The sequence below is a fragment of the Polypterus senegalus genome, chromosome 12 (genome assembly GCF_016835505.1).
Source record: "Polypterus senegalus isolate Bchr_013 chromosome 12, ASM1683550v1, whole genome shotgun sequence".
NCBI lineage: Eukaryota > Metazoa > Chordata > Cladistia > Polypteriformes > Polypteridae > Polypterus > Polypterus senegalus.
Genome location: NC_053165.1, coordinates 19,559,570 through 19,581,781, shown reverse-complemented (window position 1 = coordinate 19,581,781; position 22,212 = coordinate 19,559,570). Strand labels below are relative to the sequence as shown.

General features: G+C 42.3%; 1 protein-coding gene across 4 annotated transcripts in view; it reads left to right on the top strand.

The window, feature by feature from the left end:
* The window catches only part of dock3 (dedicator of cytokinesis 3), a 919,050-nt gene that overhangs the window by 416,729 nt on the left and 480,109 nt on the right, over positions 1-22,212 (top strand). For all 4 annotated transcript variants that reach the window (XM_039772621.1, XM_039772622.1, XM_039772620.1 and 1 more), the window contains exon 4: positions 422-477. In XM_039772621.1, coding sequence (XP_039628555.1) covers positions 422-477 — 56 coding nt within the window. The remainder of the gene's footprint in view (positions 1-421; positions 478-22,212) is intronic.

Sequence of the window (22,212 nt, the reverse complement as noted above, 5' to 3'; positions counted from 1 at the left end):
ACTTTGAGCTACATCATTTGTATGAAAACGTCCAATAGAAATAAATGTTGTTGTTGCTGTTGTTGTTATAGATCTACCAACAACTGTGTCCAGGCCATTTTGGGATATCTTTGTAGACTAAGCAACACTTGATCTCTTGTCACACTTGCTTTGCTTTACTCGACAGGCGTTGCAGGTATAAAGGGGACATTGCTTTTCATTCCATCATTTTTCAGCAGTTTTTTAATGAGCTGTAAGGGGACCAACAAATTTGTCAAAGCTGGTGTCCTTGCAGTGGGTGGTGCTGCCAGCCTTTGGTCAGGCATATGCCAGGTGATAAAGCCAACTACAAAGAGGAACTAGAAACTTCACCAGTTTAGGATAATCTTCAAACGGTGTAACGTGTATGCTGATGCCTTACGTGTTGTGTTTTATTTTGCAGGGGATCTTTCCAGCCAGTTATGTTCACCTGAAGAAAGCCATTGTCAGTAACAGAGGGTGAGTAGGCTTTTCTAAGTGGATGAGAGAATTGTATAAAATAATGAACTAAATGAGTGTCATAGGAACGGTGTTGTTTTTCTCTTCATTTGACTTTCACTTTTGATTTCTTCATTTGGCTAAAATATAAAAGTAGGCAGCATGACTCAGTGGGAATTTCTAATATGTCATCTGGTTCAACTGATTGAAATGTCAATTGAATTACGAGATCCTCTGTATCCAGCAGGGGGCACTATCTCCCTTGTTGGAATGAGTTCTTTTGTAATTGCGACATGTTACATAACCCGAAACTATATAGACATAATATAAAAAGGTGATAACCCTCCCTTAGGGCTCGTTCATACTTCACGCTCAGAACGCGGACGTGCACACATCATGGCTGCCACGCGTTCCCAGCGTTCATTTGACGCGTCCTCTTAGCACATCCTCAGAAATTAACGCAACATGTGCGCGAGTTACAGTACCAGCAAAAAGTGGGGGTTTGGGGGGCAGTGTGATAAAAGTCGGAATGTGATGTCAGAGTCTCTGTTCACTATCCACATGTGACAGACTGCCGCTATGAGGATCCTACGGGATTGATGTGCGTGCTTTGATGTTTGATGAATGGTTACATGTGATGAAGCAATGTGCCGACATGCAGATGCATTCGTGGTGCTTTTATATTCAGGCATCGCATATTCCCCATCCTAATGATACGATACATTTTAAAAGTCTCACATACCATCTTTTGTGCCGTCTTTTATTTCTGGGTATTACTCCTGACCCGACAGCAGCACCAAACAGCAATATATCACCTTAAATATATGATATTCCAACTCTCTGTACGTACATTTAGAATCCTTAGATTTATACTTGATATCACTTTCATGATGAAATGCATTAAAGTATGTATGTTACATTTTACAGATAAATTGTTAATTTCATTTAAATAATGAATACTGTGTGGGGAACAGCCCGGAGACACAGACAGGTAGACATGATGTTTTGCACCACCACACGTTTATTTACAATATTTACAAGTCTTGAACACTCACGAGCCAGTGCCACAGCACCAATCACCCTTCAAGTCCTGGCCTCACAATGCCTCTTCTGGTCCACCTTCACTCCTCTCCTCCGAGCTCTGTCCTCTTCCACCCGACTCCAGCCAATCGAATGGAGGGAGGCGGCACCTTATATACACACCCGGATGTGCTCCAGGTGCTTCCTGACACTCTTCTGCCGGCACTCCTCTGTGTGGCGGGAGTCCCGGCTGTACACTCGGAAGCACTCCAGGTGTCCCTGGTCCTCTTCCCCCCAAGCCCTTCCAGGTTTGGCAGAAGTGCTGAGGTCCAGGGCTCCAAAGGCAGCGGGGCGCCCCCTGGCAGTGACCACGGACCCCTACAGGGTTGAGCTTCAAAGCTCTGTACCCATGGCCCCCAAAGCAATCAGGGCGGTTGCCCCCTTGTGGTCTGGAGGAGGCACAAGCCCTCCTCCGGTCCTCCTGGGCATCCCGACTGGGCAGCAGCTGCAGCTATTCGCTACAACTGTTAATAATTACACACATGGGAGTGACACAATGGCGGAGCGGTAGCACTGCTGTCTCGCAGGGAGTCACGTCACTGTTGTTCCTTGCTGTGATACGGCGGTAAGAAATCACATAGGAGGAATAACTTTGCTTTCTTTAATGACGGTTCACGCTGCATAACAGAAAAAGGAAGCCAATGGCAAGAACCCAGTTCAGGAGTTGGGGCTCGATGTGTAGAGTTTGCCATTTTTGCCGTTGCATTGGAAGGATTTTCTGGATCAGATGACGTTATCTCCCATCCGTCCGTCGGCTTCAAAGGTTTTAAGGCTTTATACTCTTTCTTCATGTGCAGACCCCCACTTAGGTGAATCATGCCTTTCCAAACAAGACAAAGAGGATACAGCTTCATGCTGACTTTGACACACAAAAATTGTATACAATGCCCATTTCGGAGTTGTCCCTGTCTTGTCTGCTAATGCTTGCCTAGCAGTTCTAAATGATGACCCCCTGTGCTAAATCTGGCTTTGTATTAGCTGTGCATGTGAGTGGAAAGAAAAGTCAATTTATAAAATATTTGTACAGAGCACAGTGACATGTTAAACATATACACTTATTACATCCATTGAACTGAAGCTGATGCTGATAATTTTTCTGTTTGGTTGGCTACCTACCTTACAAAAGTGTTTGATTTTTGCTTCCGTTTGCTTGTGTTTTATTCCTTTCTTATTAGAATTTGTGAAAATGCAGGCGAAAAACAGGAAACGCCGCCTACACTAGAGCGGACTCTTTGGATTTGCTTGTACAGTTCATGTTGAATCCTCCTCAGTGTTAGGACCGCCGATTACACCAAGAAACATCTCCTGTCCCAACATTGATTTTCTGAATCAAGGGGAAAAAGTAAATAAAGAGAAGAAATGAATCGTCTCGACTACTGCATAGACACACTGCAATTTAATAATCCAATGAAAGGGAAGCAAAAAAGAATTTTTGCTTCAGTGCCTCGAGCATTGGCATTTAGGGCATTTCATGTGTGACTGGAGCTTCTGCTAAAAATAACGCATGCCTGACAGTCACTAAATGTTGTTTTATGTTATGATTTCAGGGCTGGAATTTCAAAGTGGGAATGCTGAAATTATGCAATCGACTTAAATATACAAGTGGTTTTCATTATCAGAAATGTATTCCAATGACGGTGCAAGTTTAGAAATAAAAACGAGTGATTCCTTCATGCTTTGAGATGATGTGATCAATCAGCAATGATTTGCATTTCTTTTAACTTGTAGTTCCTCACAGCTGAACGAGGGACTTAGAAAGCGAGAGGGGTCTCATGCTGATAAAACGCCAGATATATTTGCCTGTTATAGAAACAGAACCCCTCACATTCATTCTCTGAGTGGAATGGACGTAACTCAAACATAATCTCAAATCCGATTAATTCTGTCCGGTCTGTTATTACAGCATAGTGTAAAAAGCTTGGACCAGTCCTATCACTCGGTATATCAACACTCTCCCATTCACACGGGGTCAGTTTTAGTGCTTCCTAATTAGCATAATCTGCATATGAAAAGAAAGTGGAGTGCAAGGGAACAAATCGGACTGAATAAGGAAACCCCACCAATCAGTGTGTCCATACCTCTGACAAAATAAGAGTCTCCGGTGCTATAATCTGTTATGTTTTTATTTTTTCCCAACATTAGAACATTAGAAGCCTGGAAAGATGATGAGAACAAGCCATTCAGCCCAACAAGCTTGCCCTGCCTCTTCACCTAGAACAGCGGTTCTCAAACTTTCGTATTTCGCACCCCCTTTTCTACCTGGAATAATTCTGCACCCCCTGCATAATATAAGATAGATGAGAACAACCCATGATACAACTAACAAAGGTACGATACTCGTGCGGTGTCGCGGTATCCTATCATTTTTACTTCCATAAGATTTGCATGTGTTCGGCTAACTTCTATGAAATATTTGCAATTTATTTTTTTTTAAAGTGCTTTAATAACTGTGTAGCTGCCAAAATAATTTTTGGTCAAGCACGGGTAAAACGTGTGTCTAAAGAAATCTCACAGTCCAAAAGTACGTTTTGAAAATATTTAGTGAAAGTTAAAAGCAAATAATCCACACAAGAATAAAAGAAAAAATAGTTACACACGTAGAATAAAAGGGAAAAAATGTATCTTGTCTTCAACTTAGCTTTTCTTGAGAAACTTTAGTTATTTCTGTACTTAAAAGTTCTTTACTTCTTGTTCTCTTCTTAAAGATTCTTAAATTCTTATCTACTTAAAGATTCTTAGTTTCTTCTTCTGTATGCTTTAAGCATACGGCACAGTATGTGAATTAGGTACCATTTTCTTACATATTTACTTCACACACTCAAAAGGCCCGTAAGCCGATTGGCAAATTGGCATGTGCCCAGTGTCGCATGCAGCTGGGGGTGGAGCCCAGCCAGGTCGCCCAGGAGGACCGGAGGAGAGCTTGTGCCTCCTCCAGACCATGAGGGGGCGACCGCCCTGGTTGTGTTGGAGGCCATGGGTACAGAGCTTTGAAGATCAACCCTGTAGGGGCCCGAAGAACCCTGGACCTCAGCACTTCCGCCACACCAGGAAGTGTTGGGGGGAAGAAGACTGGGGACAACCAGAGGACTTCCAGGTGTGCAGCCAGCACTTCCGCCACATGGGGGTGTGTCTGCGGGGGATTGCCGGGAAAGCAGCTGGAGCCCATCCGGGTTGCTATTTAAGGGGCCGCCTCCCTTCCGTCATGGGCAAGAGTCGGGTGGAAGAGGACGGAGCTCATAGAGAGGAGTGGAGGCGGCCAGAAGGAAGGCATCTAGAGACTGTGAGGCCTGGACTTTGGGGGATCGGTGGTGGAGGCACTGGGTTTGTGCACTGAACTTTTATGTAAATATTGTAAATAAAATGAGTGTGTTGGGTGCAAAACCGATTTCCGTCTGTCTGTGTCCGGGTCCAGTTCCACACCAGGCATGGTTTAAAACCATATGCCTGCCATACCTTACTCAAGGCAAGGCTGTCACTAACTGAAGATTATTGTTTTAGTCAAAGCTGTTAGAAATGGCAGGAATATACCAATACAATTCTGTTTACGGGGGTTATAGGAACCTCCCACAGATTATACATTGTCATCTAATAAATATTCATAAATTTTATAGAACTAGGAAAATGGCTCTTACAAACTGTTAAAATGCCTTGTGTGGTTTTTATTAGTAATTCTAATCCCAAAAACAAAGAATAAATTATTTATTCTTTTTTAATAATTTTTTTATGTAAAGAAACAATTAAATATGTTTTAATTTTTAAAAATCTCATAAACAAGGACACCGATGAAGTCAATCTGCACGAGACGAACGTATTTTTGTATTATATAAATATTATACAAAATATATATTATATAATATATATTATATCGCTGTTAGTTGTGCCATGAAAATAACCCAATACGCAGTAAATTATTTAACTCAATTTGGCAATATTGGCTACGCTGCCAATGTGGTGCAGTCGTGCCGCATTATCACCTGATCTATTGTTACCCGAATGTTTGCGACAGGTACCGATACGTTTCGAACTTTCTGGATTGAAAACACGCGACTATAAAAGGAGCAGCAGCGGCGCCGCTCGTCATAGAAACAAACTTCAAATAGAAAAAGAGCTCCGAGTGTCTCTCGAATATCAAACCAAACCTGGACAGGCTGTGTACTTTAAAGCAGGCACATATTAGTCATTAGATCTATGCTTTAGAAATGTTTTATTTTAATTTTAATTATAATGCATTCATTGTCATTATATGCTTGCAAATTTAAATTTGAAATAAAAATGTAAAAAATTAATTTTGTTCATTTATTTGACGCCCCCCTTATACAGCTTGGGGTGCGCCCCACAGTTTGAGAACCGCTGACCTAGAATGTCCAAAACAACGTCATGTTGAGATTCAAAGGTCCCTGAAGTCCTGTTCTCTGCCACCTTACTTGGGCATTTATTCCATGTGTCTTTGTTTATTTCCATGAAGGAAAACTTCCTTAAATTTGCACAAAATCTGTCTAACAAGATTCTGAGCGTGTCCTCATGTGCCTGTTGCAGAATTTATTTTAAAGTAACAACTGGGATCTGCTGTACTAATTCCTTTCATGCTTTTAAACACTTCAGTTATGCCCCCTCTAAATCTCTAAACTGGAAAGGTACAACTCCTTCAAGGTCCCCTCATAGCTCATACCTTTTAGTCCTGAAATCACTCTAGTCGCTTTCCTGTGGATTTTCTCTAGTGCTGCTATGTCTTTTATTTTTGTACAATGGAGACTCAGTACTCTGAGGCCTCACTAGTGTGTTATATAGCTTAGGCATAACCTCCCCATGACTTGTACCCCACACATCTATATATATAAAGGAGAGTTGGGATCCGAGAGACTGTGTTTGTGTGTTTGTGGAGGGATGGAGAGTTAAGGCGGGTGGGGGAGTCACGTGATCATCTCCTCTCCCATTCACCTCATTTCATTCACTTCAATTCGCTCCGAGCTGAGCTCCAAAGCTGACGCGGTCTTGCCGTTCTTTTTCCTTAGTGTTTAGTCCTTTCTCCTTTACTGATTTACTGTTTAGTACAAGCGGTACTTACACAGTCACTCATAAAAGGGGAGATGACTCTGTGCAGAAAATGGGTATTGAAACTACCTTGGAAGACATGCAATCAACGAGGCGATTAAACGCATCTCAAGAGAGGTCTTCTACGTTGGAAAAAAGCGCTTGGCTGCCAAAACCAGGCGATTAAACGAATCTCAAGAAGAAAGGACTTCTACGTTGGAAAAAAAAGCGATTGGCTGCCAAAATCAGGCGGTTAAACGAATCTAAAGAAGACAGGACTTCTAGATTGCAAAAGGCACGACCGGCTGACAAAACCAGGCGGTTAAATGAATCTCAAGAACAAAGGACTTCTAGGTTGGAAAAAAAAACGATTGGCTGCCAAAACCAAGCGATTCAACGAATCCCAAGAACAAAGGACTTCTACGTTGTCAAAACAAGTCCGATGTAGCTACATAATTATTCCAACTACAGCGACTGCACCGAACCGCACGATATAGGTACATAATTATTTCAACTACAGCGACTGCAGCGAACCGCACGATATAGGTGCATAATTATTCCAACTACAGCGACTGCAGCGAACCGCACGATATAGGTGCATAATTATTCCAACTACAGCGACTGCAGCGAACCGCACGATATAGGTGCATAATTATTCCAACTACAGCGACTGCAGCGAACCGCACAAGGTCTGCTAGTCATGATATATACAATAAAATTCTGTTAGCTTTCTTGACCGCTTTCTGTACACTGTCTGGATTTCAAGTTTCAGACCTCCCATTGTTTACTCAAATCTAATATGTTTTCTTCTTACATGTCATACTTTGCATTTTGTAATGAGAACACAGGCAATGTAAGGTTTTTGAGGCACCCTATGGCCAATCCCATATAAATGAAAAGATTGTGAAACACAAAAATGAGTCTTCCACGTACTTTTGGTCTGTTTAGGTCAACTGCCCAAGATGGCGGCTCTTCCATTTATCAGGCATTCAGGGAGGAAGGAAGAGGTGGGTCCAGGTGCGAACCCCGGAAGTGACGTCAGAGGTGGAATTTCTGCAGAGGGAGGAAAAGAGAGACTGTTATTACACAGAGCCATCTCCTGTCATGGCAGCCATCACCCAAACCTTTGATCCAGCTCCTGTGCACACGCGAGTGACAATTTACTCACATTAACTATTGGAGACAAATAAAGTATAAAGTATAAAATACATTTGATCTGACACAAATTTGTCCAAGCCTATGTGCTGTCCAACCCCTCTGTGACAATTTAACTGATTCTGAATTATCTACTCTTCCCTAGTTTGCTATCATCTGCCAACTTTACCAGCTTATTTGTTGGTGAAGAAAGATTCATGGATCTTGACTTTGCTAATGATGCTGTGATCTTCGCTGAGTCAATGGAGACTCTGACTGGAGCTCTCGAGAGACTGAGTAAAGAGTCTGAGTGTCTGGGCTTGTGACTGTCCTGGATTAAAAACCAAAAGCCAGGCCTTTAATGACCTCTTTGGGCACAGCCATCAGCAGTGTGTCTGTTTGCGGAGAGTGTGTTGACCTTGTTGAGAGATTTATTACCTCGGCAGTGACATTCATGTCTCTGGTGACTCTTCCTATGAAGTTAGTAGATGGCTTGGGAGAGCATGTGGGGGTCATGAAGTCACTGGAAAGAGGTGTGTGGCGCTCCCAATATCTCTGCAAAAGTATGAAGGTCCAAGTCTTTAGAGTCCTAGTGCTTCCTGTATTGCTATATGGTTGCGAGACATGGACGCTATCCAGTGACCTGAGACAAAGTCTGGACTCCTTCATTACTGAGTCTCTTCGGAGAATCCTTGGGTACTACTGGTTTGACTTTGTGACAAATGAGCAGTTGCTCACAGAGTCCCGAATGAGGCACATTACCTGCATTGTGAGGGAGCGTCAGTTATGGCACTACCGCCATGTGACATGACACCCTGAGGGCGATCCGACTCACAAGATCCTTATTGTTGAGGACCCGAGTGGCTGGACCAGGCCTAGGGGACGCTCACGTAACACCTGACTGCAGCAGATAGAGGGTAATTTCTGGATAGTGGGACTGGACCGTGTGTCTGCTTGGGGGGTTGCCAACCAGGATCCCAAGCTGTTTTGTCGGGTGGTGGGTGCGGCAATGTGCCCTACCAGTGCATGCTCCCTAATGTGACCTGACCTGACTTTTCCCATGCTCAATGTATATGATATATGTATATCAGCCCCTACACTGATCCTTGAGGGACACTAAATCTTCATGTACACGGTGGTCCAGATCTAATTCTGCAGATCCAGATCGTCTGGATGACTTTGATTTATGAGGAGACAATTCCAGTTCGGCACGAAGATGATTCTTCATGTCTGCAGTTCGCACACTTCTCGATGGTCCAGGATTTTTCGGGTGATTTTCTATGTAATAAACTTAGTAAGTTATAGTGTAATGAAAATTGCATAATTAGATCTGGACCACTCTGTATTTTCTTGGAAATCATAATCTATGTTCATCCAATTTGAGATTTTGAAATAAGATTTCATATTTCTAGTCATTTTTGCAGTAAAAATGTAGTTGATATAGTTGATACATGTTTGTGTTTTTTCATGGCACCACCTTATTTTTCAGTGCTCCACCATTTTGCACAGTGTGTGACATGATAGATGCAATCCTATAAAAGTCAGGCAATTTACTTACGATATTATCCATGTTTAACGCATAAACCTCTGAAGACTAGTGTGTGTTTCTGTATATTTTGATCATCTGGCTTACAACACTTCTTGACTACAACTTTCAGGTTTCATAGTAGGTGTTGGAGAAAGAGCAATTTGATTTTTGGCCTATGATCTCGGTGTGCTTTTTGACAACATCTCTTCTCCTGGTTCCTCTCACAAAAATAGTGTGTTGGAGTTTTTAGTCATTATAGAAATAAATGGGGGCTACAGAGGAAATCAAAATCCATAAACGGATTGTGTTCTGTTGATGTCCATGGCGATTATGCCATTTAAAATACATTAGTAACGCCGCTGAGGAGGGTTGCTCCTGCTGAGTATCCTATGGCGCAGGAGTGACCTATGCGCTAGGAGTAGGCTTCCGCGGATGTCAAGGGTATGAGAGGGAGAGTAGAAGTACGGCTCACAGGGTCCCCCGTGTAAGGCCAGGCATTTTAATTGCTGATTTCACATGTCGTGGGTGTCTCTTTATGCTTATGAGGTAAGCAGAGGAGACGTCATTTTAGAAAGAGGCACCGGACCTCAAGATTTTACGAAAGAAGATCTACCTGTATTTTTCACATCATTTTTGTGGAATATATTTATTGTTACTTATTTGACATTTTAACTTCCACTTTGCACCTTGTTTTTATAAATGATTGATTTATTTATTCATTGAAGCACTCCACTTTTGTACACGTTGTTTTAAATAAAAGCACTAAGCACTTGCACCTACCCCTTGTTGACGGTGAGTGTCCTTGTTTGCCTGGCTCATTAACGGTTTCGTTATCGACATTTCCATTTCGAAGCTGCCAAGGACCGTGGAGCTGACTCGGATTGTCACATGAATATTATTATTATATTATATTATTACATCAGGTGGCAGGGGCATTAACTAATTTAACCCAGTGCCTTGAAAATACCCTCCACTGATGCTGCAGCTCACTTAGATAAGAGATATTCAGCTGAGAAGTTTGATTTCACAAAGTGGCAACAAATGTTAAAACAATGAGGAAGAGATGTGAAAACTAATGCATCAATAGCTTGTGATATTTAAATGTTAATTGGATTGTCCACTAAGTGTTACTTTTCAGGAAGTGTCCTTGGCCAGCTAATGCTTCCTGTACTAATGCAGGCATAAACCTTACAACAGAAAATATCATAAACCTAATAAAGCAGCTTGTTAACAAACACATTTTAAACCAAGTGCTGTTGCCACAGCAGCTCTAATGAGATTTTCAAAATCAGGTGTTCTATTCTGAATAATCTTGCACGGATAGAATGATGTTTGGATTTTGATTTTGTTAGTGCTGATTTAACGGCAAGCAGTATTTACTTTACAGTTACCAAACAGAAAATGTCAGTGACTAGATTTAGTTTGTGCACACAGTAACGTGATGTTAATAATAATCATATTATTCTTCTTTAACTGACTCATGCTGAAATTGTACAATTTACAAGCCTGTCAAATCCCCCTGATTTAGAATTACTTGGTGGCTAATCCTCCCATTACAAATGAAATGAAATTCAGGTTCGTTTACACTGAATTGCTGTATTTACTGTCTTCTCTGTGTTTTTACACAGCCTGGTGGGTGCTGGATGACCTAACTCTGAGAATGGGTAAAGGTTGGTGGTTGAGGTCCCATTTGTGAGGAATTTCTATGGTGCTTACATATACAGTACTATGTTACAATCAATGACTTTAAAAATAACACATTTCACAGAGAGAATAATCACATAAGTATTATGATATGGTTCACATTAGCTGATTTAGCACGGAATTGGCAAGGTGTATCCATAAATGCTGCAAATCACTCATAGTTGGGAGACAACTATACTTATTTAAATAAAAATGGTTTGGCATCCATATGTATGGACTTAGTATGTAAGACAGGCAGGCAGGCAGGCAGGCAGGCAGGCAGGCAGACAGACAGACAGATAGATAGATAGATAGATAGATAGATAGATAGATAGATAGATAGATAGATAGATAGATAGATAGATAGATAGATAGATAGATATGAAAGGCACTACATAATTTATTGATAGTGTAGTAACCAGGAGTGCACTTTCTGCCCTGATCCAACACAAACAGGCAGAGACCCCAGAGCCCTGTAGCCCCCTTCTTTCTCCGCCCCTCATAGGCAAGCTTTTTCCACCTCCTCACAATTCAGGCTCCCTTCTGTGAGGTAGTTGGAGAACCCCAGGTGGCTCATTAGGAAGGTCTGGAATTACTCCCATGTGTGGCATAAACCCAAAGTAGGGGCCTGCAGCTCAGCCTGGTGGCATCCCTGGAAGCCAACAGGGCTGAGCTGACTGATACCAAGTCCCATATAGTCCTGTGGGACTCAAAGGGCCCATTACAGATAGATAGATAGATAGATAGATAGATAGATAGATAGATAGATAGATAGATAGATAGATAGATAGATAGATAGATAGATAGATAGAAAGGCACTATATGATAGATAGATAGATAGATAGATAGATAGATAGATAGATAGATAGATAGATAGATAGATAGATAGATAGATAGATAGATAGATAGATAGATAGATAGATAGATCTTTATTTGTTCCCAAGGTGAAATTTAGCTCTTTACAGAAGCTCAAGGATTTTTGAAATACTATAATGAACAAAATAAAACAGCCACCCTCAAACACACTCACACACACACACACAAGAACTACAGAAAAGGAAGAAATATCTTCTTCCTTGGCTACAGATAAAAAAGCAGTCATAGTGAGGCATTATAAACATGTATTTCTTTGGTTGTGAAGGAGCCCCAATTGTGTTTCTTGACACACTTCTGCTGAGTAATTCATTGTCTGAAAGTCCCGAGTGTTTGTGTGTCACAGAGAGGATGTGCAGCATTGTTCATGATGGCACTCAGTTTTGTCTTCATTCTCTCCTCCACTACTACCTCCAGAGTGCATCTCATAGCTGAGCCTGCCTTTGTAACCAGCTTGTTGATTCTGTGGACCTCCCTTGACGTGATGTTGCTGTATGAGGACACCACAGCACATCACAGAGTTGTAGAACACATAAAGGATGTCACTACCACCATTAAAGGAACACAGTCTCCTAAGACAAATAAGGCCTGTTCTGCCCTTTCTTCTAGTTTAGCTCCTCTGTGTTACTGAACCAGTCCAGCCTGTCATTGATGTGAACCCCACAGCAGTGTACCACCTATACATCCACTCCCTGAATAGTGATCAGTCAATGAGGCATCTGTGGTGGAGTTAAAGTCAATAACCAGTGTCATAGTTTTGCTGCTGTTAAATTGCAGACAATTCCCTTTGCCCCAAAAAACAAAGTCCTCCACCTGAGTCCCCTACTGTCTCATCCCCTTATCAATACACCCAATTAAAGAAAAAGCATCTGAACATTTCTTCAGATAACATAACCTGGATTAAATGCATTGTCCGAGGTGTACAGAATGAATAGAAAAGGGAGACAGGACTGTTCCTCGTGGTGCTTCAGTGTTGCTCAAACCGCCCTTGAGCCTCACAAACTGCAGTCTGCCCAACATTATCTGGGACACCACAGGCTCATCCATCTACATACTAGATCTTTGAGCTTACCCCTTAACAGGGTGGCTGGATGGTATTGAAGCACTGGAGAAATCAAAAAACATAAAATGTCACACTTTCGGAAACAGCGATCGTGGTGCCCGGCTATGGTGGCAGTTTCTCCTATATCTTTGTGTTCATCATGAACTTATTTATGTTTTATATACACAAACATCTATAGAAAAATAATTATAAGTGATATTGAAAACCAAAAATTGTTTATTGCTATAAAATGATCTTTTATTGCAGAACATTTTACATTTATTTGCTTAGCAGCTGTTTTTATCCAAAGTGATTTACAAAAACAAGCCAACATAATCAAGTAAATGTCAGTCTGGGGGACTGTTTAGGAACAAACGTTACAGGACAAAGGTACGAAATTAACAACTTCAAGTTGAGAAATCAGAATAAAATGCAAGCTTGTCGCAACTCCTTGGTTACAAAACCTAACAGCTAATGTCGGAAATGCACCAAACAAGAGAACCTTATTAAACACATTGAGGGCAACAGAATCCCTAATGGAGGTGGGCCACTCATTCCACCAGATGGAGCTGCACATGAAGAGACTCTGGAATGAGATTTGTTGGCATCACCAGGTGATATTCATCAGCAGATCAAAGTGCTTGTGAAGGAGCATAGGACTTCATATATGTAGTGTGGACCACAGGGCCGCGTCCAACCACCCTAACCCCGACACAGACAGGCAGGACACGAGTTCCAGTCCAGCACACACATTTATTTACAGCTGGGAAGTGCTTTTCTCTGCTCCCCACAGCACAGTACATAAAGCTCAGCACAGTTCTCCTCTTCCTTCTCTCTTTCTCCATCTCCACTCTTCTCCTATCAAGCTTCATCCACTTCCTCCCGACTCTGACTCCTCAAGTGGAGTGAGGTGGCTCCTTTTATTCCACTCCTAGGAGTGCTCCAGGTGGCTCATCAGTGTTACCCAGAATTACTCACAGGTGTGGTGGAAGTCCACTATGGGGCTCTGCAGCCCCCCCTGGCGGGACCCAATGAACCCAACAGAGCTGTACCAAACTCCAACTCCCAGCATGCCCTGCGGGAATCCATGGTGGGCTGCCTTCTAGCATCTAAGGGGAGGTAGTGCCTCACAGATGCTGTCTTCTCCAGGTCCTTCCATCCAACTGGTGTCCCGGCCGGGTAATGGCCATGGCCACCCGTCACAGTAGGCAGTGACCCGTTGACTACTCTGTAGACAAGCATCAAGGATTTGAATTTAATATGTGCCACTACAGAGCAGTGATCTGAAAGGAGGAGTGACATGAACCCACCTCAGCCGGTTGAATGCCAGATGTGTCACTGCATTCTGAATCACCTGCAGCAGCTTGGTGACTCCTACCAATAGAGAGCTGCAGTAGTCCTGACTAAAGCCTGGACAAGGAGTTGTGCTGAATACCCTATCAGATATGGCCTGGACTTATGAATGTTGTACGGAGTGAATGTGTGAGACCAAGAGACAGTAACAACATAGTCCTTGAAAGACAGCTGGTCATGGACCATCACCTCCAGGCTGTGTACCGAAATAGTGAGTGTTATCGATAAATAGCAAAGCTGGGGAGAGATGAAGCACTGAATAGATGTTGTCTCACATCGTTCCAAACAGTTTAAAGTATTCACATCTTCTCCTCGTTCTTTATATTAAGGTGTAAATTAATTTTTGATTATTTAATTGTCTGGAAGCATAATAACATTTTTTGATTGCCTGTGAATTTTCTTCTGTCATCTTCTGCGTTTAGTCATTTAAACTGATTATGTTAAGACATCCGAACTGTCAGCTTCTCCATCTTTCCTTCATTGTGCTTCATAAGCTCATGTGTCTAACTAGCTGCTTCACGATTATTTAACTGGTTTTTCGAAATGCTCAATGTCATTAGTATTGTTCTCGTATGTGCTGTCACGGTCAGTGTGTTATCCACTCCATAAGAACAGTAAAAAGTGCTTGAGAAGGCAGGCCTTAATTACGCCTAGCGTATACTGTATATCTCTATATATATATAAAATCCAACATCTATCTGTCTGTCTGTAATGTCTGTCCGCTTTTCACGAGAGAACTACTTAACGGGTTTAGATCGGGTTTTTTTCTAGAATTTGCTTGAACATTACGGTTGATTTTGCGACTTATCCCATCACACTATGTACCATAGTTCACTCGCGGTACCGATTTATTTGTGCAAATCCAAGAGACACACAGCGGGCCGAGGGGAAATGGGACGGGGCTCTCCTCACTCACGCGGCAACCTCGAGGCATTCCTTACCTCCACTTAGCTAGAACGAAAGAACTACTTAACGAGTTTAGATCGGGTTTTTTTCTAGAATTTGCTTGAACATTCTGGTTGATTTTGCGACTTATCTCATCACGCTATGTACCATAGTTCACTCGCGGTACCGATTTATTTGTGCAAATCCTAGAGACACACAGCGGACCGAGGGGAAATGGGATGGGGCCCTCCTCACTCACGCGCCAACCTCGAGGCATTCCTTACCTCCACTTAGCTAGAACGAGAGAACTACTTAACGGGTTTAGATCGGGTTTTTTTCTAGAATTTACTTGAACATTACGGTTGATTTTGCGACTTATCTCATCACGCTATGTACCATAGTTCACTCGCGGTACTGATTTATTTGTGCAAATCCAAGAGACACACAGCGGGCCGAGGGGAAATGGGACGGGGCCCTCCTCACTCACGCGCCAACCTCGAGGCATTCCTTACCTCCACTTAGCTAGAACGAGAGAACTACTTAACGGGTTTAGATCGGGTTTTTTTCTAGAATTTGCTTGAACATTACGGTTGATTTTGCGACTTATCTCATCACGCTATGTACGATAGTTCACTCGTGGTACCGATTTATTTGTGCAAATCCTAGAGACACACAGTGGGCCGAGGGGAAATAGGACGGGGCTCTCCTCACTCACGCGCCAACCTCGAGGCATTCTTTACCTTCACTTAGCTAGAACGAGAGAACTGCTTAACAGGTTTAGATCAGGTTTTTTTTTCTAGAATTTGCTTGAACATTCTGGCTGATTTTGAAACTTCTCTCATCGTGCTAAGTATCATAGTTTGCTTGCAGGAGAGTTATAGTTGCGTTAATCTGAGACAGAGGCTGTGGACTGAGAGGAGGGGGGCACATGACGTCAGGAGTAGGGAGCCGGGCAGGACCCTCCTCACTCACTCTCCAACCTCGGGGCGTATCTTACCCCTGCTTAGCTAGCAAATGAGAGAACTACTTAACGGGTTTAGATCGTTTTTTTTCTATAACTTACTTGAACATTCCGGTTGATTTTGCGACTTCTCTCATCGCTCTAAGAAATACAGTTCGCTTGCAGGAGTGATATATTCGTACTACCCCGAGACAGAGGCTGCGGGCCGAGGGGAGGGGGAAGCGTGACGTCAGGAGTGGGGAGCCAGGCAGGGTCCTCCTCACTGTCCTGTTTCACTACTACGCGGGAGGATATATTTTCTATATATTTATCTATATTTTCGACCTGCACCAGAATTGTGTGAAGCTGAAGCTTATCCTCTATACAACACGGTTCAAGTTTAATACAGCAGCTGTATGTCTCCACTATGTAACAAAAATGTAATGCCTCCTGAATCACAAATAGCCATTTAACTCTGTGTCCATATACAGATGAGGAGAGTCTTGGAGAGTGAGGTTTTAATTGAAATTCAATTAAACCACAGCTCCAGTGTTGATTGCTGCAGGTTCTTGATCGCATGGGCTGAAGGGGTAACTGTTTGGATTTAATTGAAATCTCTAAGTAGAAAAGATCAATTAACATATTTGTTTGGGTACGCACTCTGCCCAAAGTGTCAGGAACGGCCTTTGGCGATGACCCTGATGATGAAGAATCATCGAATCTCCAAGCTCCTGTTTAGCAGCAATTAATGCCGTATATCCAAATATATTTCCATTGTTGATAAATGTTACCTGATCTTTGTTTTTTTTTCACACACAGTTGTCATAGCCCACTTTCTTTATCGCACCATAAACAGTCTGTGGTGCGTACACATCAGAAAGCACAGGCAACACAGTAGATGTGAGCCTTCTCAGATATTCTTTATTGCCACAGTGTGTGAGGGACGATTCAAATGTCACCTTCACACCGATTAAAAATAAAAACTGATAGTTATTATTTGTCGCAAATGACAATGGCAACTCTAAATTGGCCCGGTGTGAGTGTGTGTGTGTGTGTGTGCTTGAGTGCGTACTTCAATGAACAAAAAAAAAAAAAAAGTTGTGATATTTTGTAAAATGTAATTAAAAACAGAAGACAATGATTTGTAAATCCTTTATGGAACCCGGGGCGCATAGAGCCCCCTTAACCCGGACACGGACAGGCAGATGCAAATGTTGCCCAGCACACACGTTTTATTTAAGTGGGGCAGCTCTTTCCCTTCGCTCCCCACTACAGTCATGACCAAAAGTTTTGAGAATGACCCAAGTATTGGTTTTCACAAAGTTTGCTCCATCAGTGTTTTTAGATCTTTTTGTTAGATGTTTCTATGGTGTACTGAAGTAGAATTACAATTACATTTCATAGGTACCTAAGGCTTTTATTGACAATTACATTAAGTTTATGCACAGAGTTAATATTTGCAGTGTTGGCCCTTCTTTCTTTTTCAAGACCTCTGCAATTCACCTTGGCAGACTGTCAATCAACTTCTAGGCCAAATCCTGACTGATGGCAGCTCATTCTTGCATAATAAATGTTCGGAGTTTGTCACAATTTGGAGATTTTTGTTTGTCCACCTGCCTCTTGAGTATTGACCACAAGTTCTCAATGGTGAGTTTCCTGACCATGGACCCAAAATTTCGATGTTTTGTTCCCCGATGCCACTTAGTTATAACTTTTGCCTTATAGTGCGGTGCTCCATCATACTGGAAAAAGTATTGTTGGTCACCAAACTTTTCTTAGATGGTTGGGAGAAGTTGCTCTCGTAGGATGTTTTAGTCTCATTCCTTATTCATGGCTGTGTTCTTAGGCAAAATTGTGAGTGAGCCCACTGCCTTGGCTGAGAAGCAACCCCACACATGAATCATCTCAGGATGTTCAAGTGTTGGCGTGACATAAGACTGATGATGGTAGTGTTCACCTTTTCCTTTTTCTGGATGCCCCAAACAATCGGAAAGTGGATTCATCAGAGAAAATTACTTTACCCCAGCAGTCCTCAGCAGTCCAATCCTTGTACCTTTTGCAGAACATCAGTCTGTCTCTGATGTTTTTCTTGGCTTCTTTGCTGCCCTTCTTGACACCAGGCCATCCTCCCAAAGTCTTTGCCTCCCTCAGATCTGCCTGCTGCCATTCCTGAGCAAGCTCTGAACTGATGGTGCCCTGATCCTGAGCCATGAATAAAGAATGGGACCAAAACATCTTCCGAGAGCAACGTCTCCCAACCATCAAAGAACAGTTTGGTGACCAACAATGCTTTATCCAATGCAAAATTAATAACTAAGTGGCTCGGGGAACAAAATATTAAAGTTTAAGGTCCATGGCCAGGAAACTTCCCAGATTTTAATCCCATTGAGAACATTCAAACATCACAGATCCTGGACACACTAGAAGATGGTGGTAAAACTGAATGCCTTCATGAAATACACCCTCTTGGAGGTGCTGTCTTTGAGCATTTTTATTTTGAAATTTCTGAAAATATACATTTATTTATTTAGATTGATTGTCTGTATTGTTTGTCCTGCGAGTTTCCCCTCAATGATGTGCGGTCAATCCTCAAGAGGCAGGTGGACAAACAAAAACCCACAAATTGTGACAAACTCCAAGCATTGATAATGCAGGAATGGGCTACCATCAGTCAGGATTTGGCCCAGAAGTTGATTGACAGCATGCCGGGGTGAATTGCAGAGGTCTTGAAAAAGAAGGAAGGGCCAGCACTACAAATATTGACTCTTTGCATAAACTGAATGTAATTGTCAATAAAAGCCTTCGGAACTTATGAAATGTTTGTAATTCTACTTCAGGATACCATAGAAACATCTGAGAAAAAGATCCAAAGATACTGAAGCAGCAAACCTTTTGAAAACCAATACTTGTGTCATTCTCAAAACTTTTGCCCAATGACTGTACAGATCACAGTTCATAAGCAAAGGCCTTTCTTCTATCCGCCTCCACTCCTCCCGGCAAGCTTTGCCCTCCACCTCCCGACTCTGTCTCCTTTTATAGGGCACCCATAAAGATTCCAGGTGCCCAACAACTTCTCCCAGCAGCACTTCTCCTTGTGGCAGAAGTGCTGTGAAATAGGAGCTTGTAAAAGTCCAGGCGCCCCAACAGGATTGAGCTTCCATAGCTTCCATGCTCATAACCCGTGGCCCCGCTGCAAGCCAAGGGGGCTGCCCTCTGTCGGTCTGGGGGGGGGAAACGATCTTGAAATAACTCTCTCGCCTGGTCCTTCCATACACAGGGCATCCCGGCCATCCGACACACCTTTAACGCCATATTTGAGTGAAAATCGAACAAAGACAACATTTCAAGGGATAAAACTGAGAAATAATATGACATTTGGTTTTGTCAAGCTTACAAATAAACTATCCAAACTATTTATCGGCTTATATGCTAGACATCACTCATTTTACACTCCACTACATGCTGGAAGCAGGGATCCCACCAGTTTCAGGACCAGCCTGTCGAAGGTCATCATGACGTATGAAGTAACAGCAGCTGGTCTGAAGTCCAGTGAGCTTTAACTATCCATGGGAGCAGGCATTATGTGCCTTTGTTACGTCTTCAGACGTGTCTTGTTCAGACCATTAAGCCCCTAGTAGGAGCAGGTAGGGCAGTTCCAAATTATTGTAACACGCGCCTGCGGGTTCCCAATGACTCTTTGATTGTTTACTCGCCACTATAACATTTCATTAAACTTTATTGAATTAAGCCACAGTAAACAAGAGATACACTTCTAGAGCCGGATAACTAATTAAAGCACACTGTAAGTGGAGCACTTTTCAAGCTGTCATTCTCTCCATTTTTTTCTGTAAATAAAAGAAGGGGCTTAGCTTTTTTTTTTCTTTTCATTCCCAACTATAATATGTCGCTTGTCGAGACCTAGAGGCTATGAGACTGCCAGTTTTCATTGCCATCCAGAAGATTCTTCAACCCGCTGATCTTTTGGTGACTTTCTCTTTGTCTGTCATCCTCCTGTAAGTGAGTGGTTACCAAACTCGATCATGGGGACCCCCTTGTGGCTGCGGGTTTTTGTTCCAACCAACTTCTGCTTTCAGCCTAATTAAATGAGCTGTTATTTCTGCATTTGTGGGCAGTGTAGAAATTACAAAACTAAGTATTTGTAAATTTTATTAAAATGTTTGATGGTAAGCAGTTTGATGGGATAATGTAGGTTTTCTTTTTAACAATTTTTTTCATGCTGTTTTTTATTTTGCTTTTCCAGGCATTCTGGTTTTTGTAATCCATTATTTACTATTTAGAGGGTCCAGCAGGAAAGTAGTTACAGCATTTCAACATTCAGTGTTGTTTGCCCCAGTGTTGTTAATTTTTATTATTAAGACACAATGACGGGCGGAACACTGCATAGAAAAATGGGCAAAATAACAGGAAATCAACAAATGAGAGTTAAGCATTTAAAACTACAGCAAAGACAGCTTTTTATATGTCTGTCTATTATAAAAAAAATCTTGGAAGGAGACAATACGTGATTTTCTAATGTCCCGCGAGAGACACTTTAACGTCCTGTGAGACTAAGGAAAGCAGACTAAAGGACAGCTAATGTACAGGCTTTTAAATAATCGACGCGCAGCACGACAAGCAGAACACGCAGCCCAGCAGCAGCAGAATCAAGCCAGCAGCTGATCCGACCGCATCTCCTTAGCGTACGTTCAGCACCCCCCCTTCACAACGCAAGCAGTATGACGTGAATCATACATTGGGGAAACCAAACCTCCACTGGCAATGCCGATGGCACAACACAGAAGAGCTACCTCGTCAGGCCAGGACTCCGCAAGTCTATTAACATCTACAGGACAGTGGTCACTCTTTCAGTGATGAAGATGTGCACATCCTGGGCAGGGAGGAACGCTGGTTTGAGTAAGGAGTCAAGGAAGCCATTTACGTGAAAAAGGAAAAACCATCTCTGAACCGAGGAGAGGGCCTAAGGGTACTCTTACAATGCAGTGATTGCCGTCATTCGCCAACTCTCTGTGAATGGTACTCATGGCCATTGATCAATGGACAATTTGCATATCATTGATCACACGGCCTATTGTTAGTTAACGGCGTTACTTCGATCATTAGGCCAAGGTACTGTTTATAAGGTTGGAGAAACCTGCAGTCAACTGAGACTGAGGAAGTCATTTGGATGAGTGATGAAACATATCGGAAAAAAAAACAACTATGTCCAGATGAACAGAATCAACTTTCTAGAATTTTCTTACCTGGATTATTGAGCATGCATCGAGACTTTTCCAACAATTAATTATATATTTTTGCCTATTGTTCCGAGGATGCCCTGTATCTTGGGAGTATTGTACTGTGAAACATGGTAGTATGTTTAGTTTTGTGGATCAGTGTATCCTCTCATGACTAGTAAAGATACAATATATGGGGCTTTGGCAGTATAAATATGCCTTGCCTCAGTCAGCATTGTTTAACACACCAGCCATGCCTTCCATATCCCAAACACTTGTGTGTTACGTTAAGTATCAACTCCCATTTGGCCCTGTGTGGGTGCTTGCGTAAGGGTGTGTGTGCAGTATGTGTGAGTGTAGTTACCCCTCCTGGTTTGGTTTCTTGAGCTGCCAGTTTAGGCATCATCTCCCCTCAACCCTGAACTTGATAAGCAGCTTTGAAAACACATGGAAGTGGAGATATCTGAAAATATATTTTTTTAGTTAACACCTCACATGAGATGCAGGAACTAATGGATTGATTTACTGATGTTAACGTGGCCACTGGTTTCCTGCCGGGATGACCAGTCCTCAGGGTCCAGGACTCGGTTATGTGCCAATTTTCCTGAGCTCCGTTAATTACGCGAGTAGTCAATGTAATCACTTGGACTATACAAATACCTAACGCTAGGCATCACACTAACAAAAAGATCAAAGTGTGCTGGAAAATGGTGAAACAGATCCAACATGGAGATTAAAGCTTATTGCTGTTTACTTATGATATTATTAGTGACAAAATTGATTTACACCCATTTGGATAATGGAGGCTGTGTTCGCCGTGTCAGCCCTCATTTATCAGACGTCCACTGCACCGCGTCTAAATGACTGAGTAGAAAATTTCATTTCTGCTTTTCTTTCTGGATTTAACTCCATGCCATTTTCAATTCAAACTTATTAATGCAGAGGCATAAAAGAGAATGATTTTATTTGATCT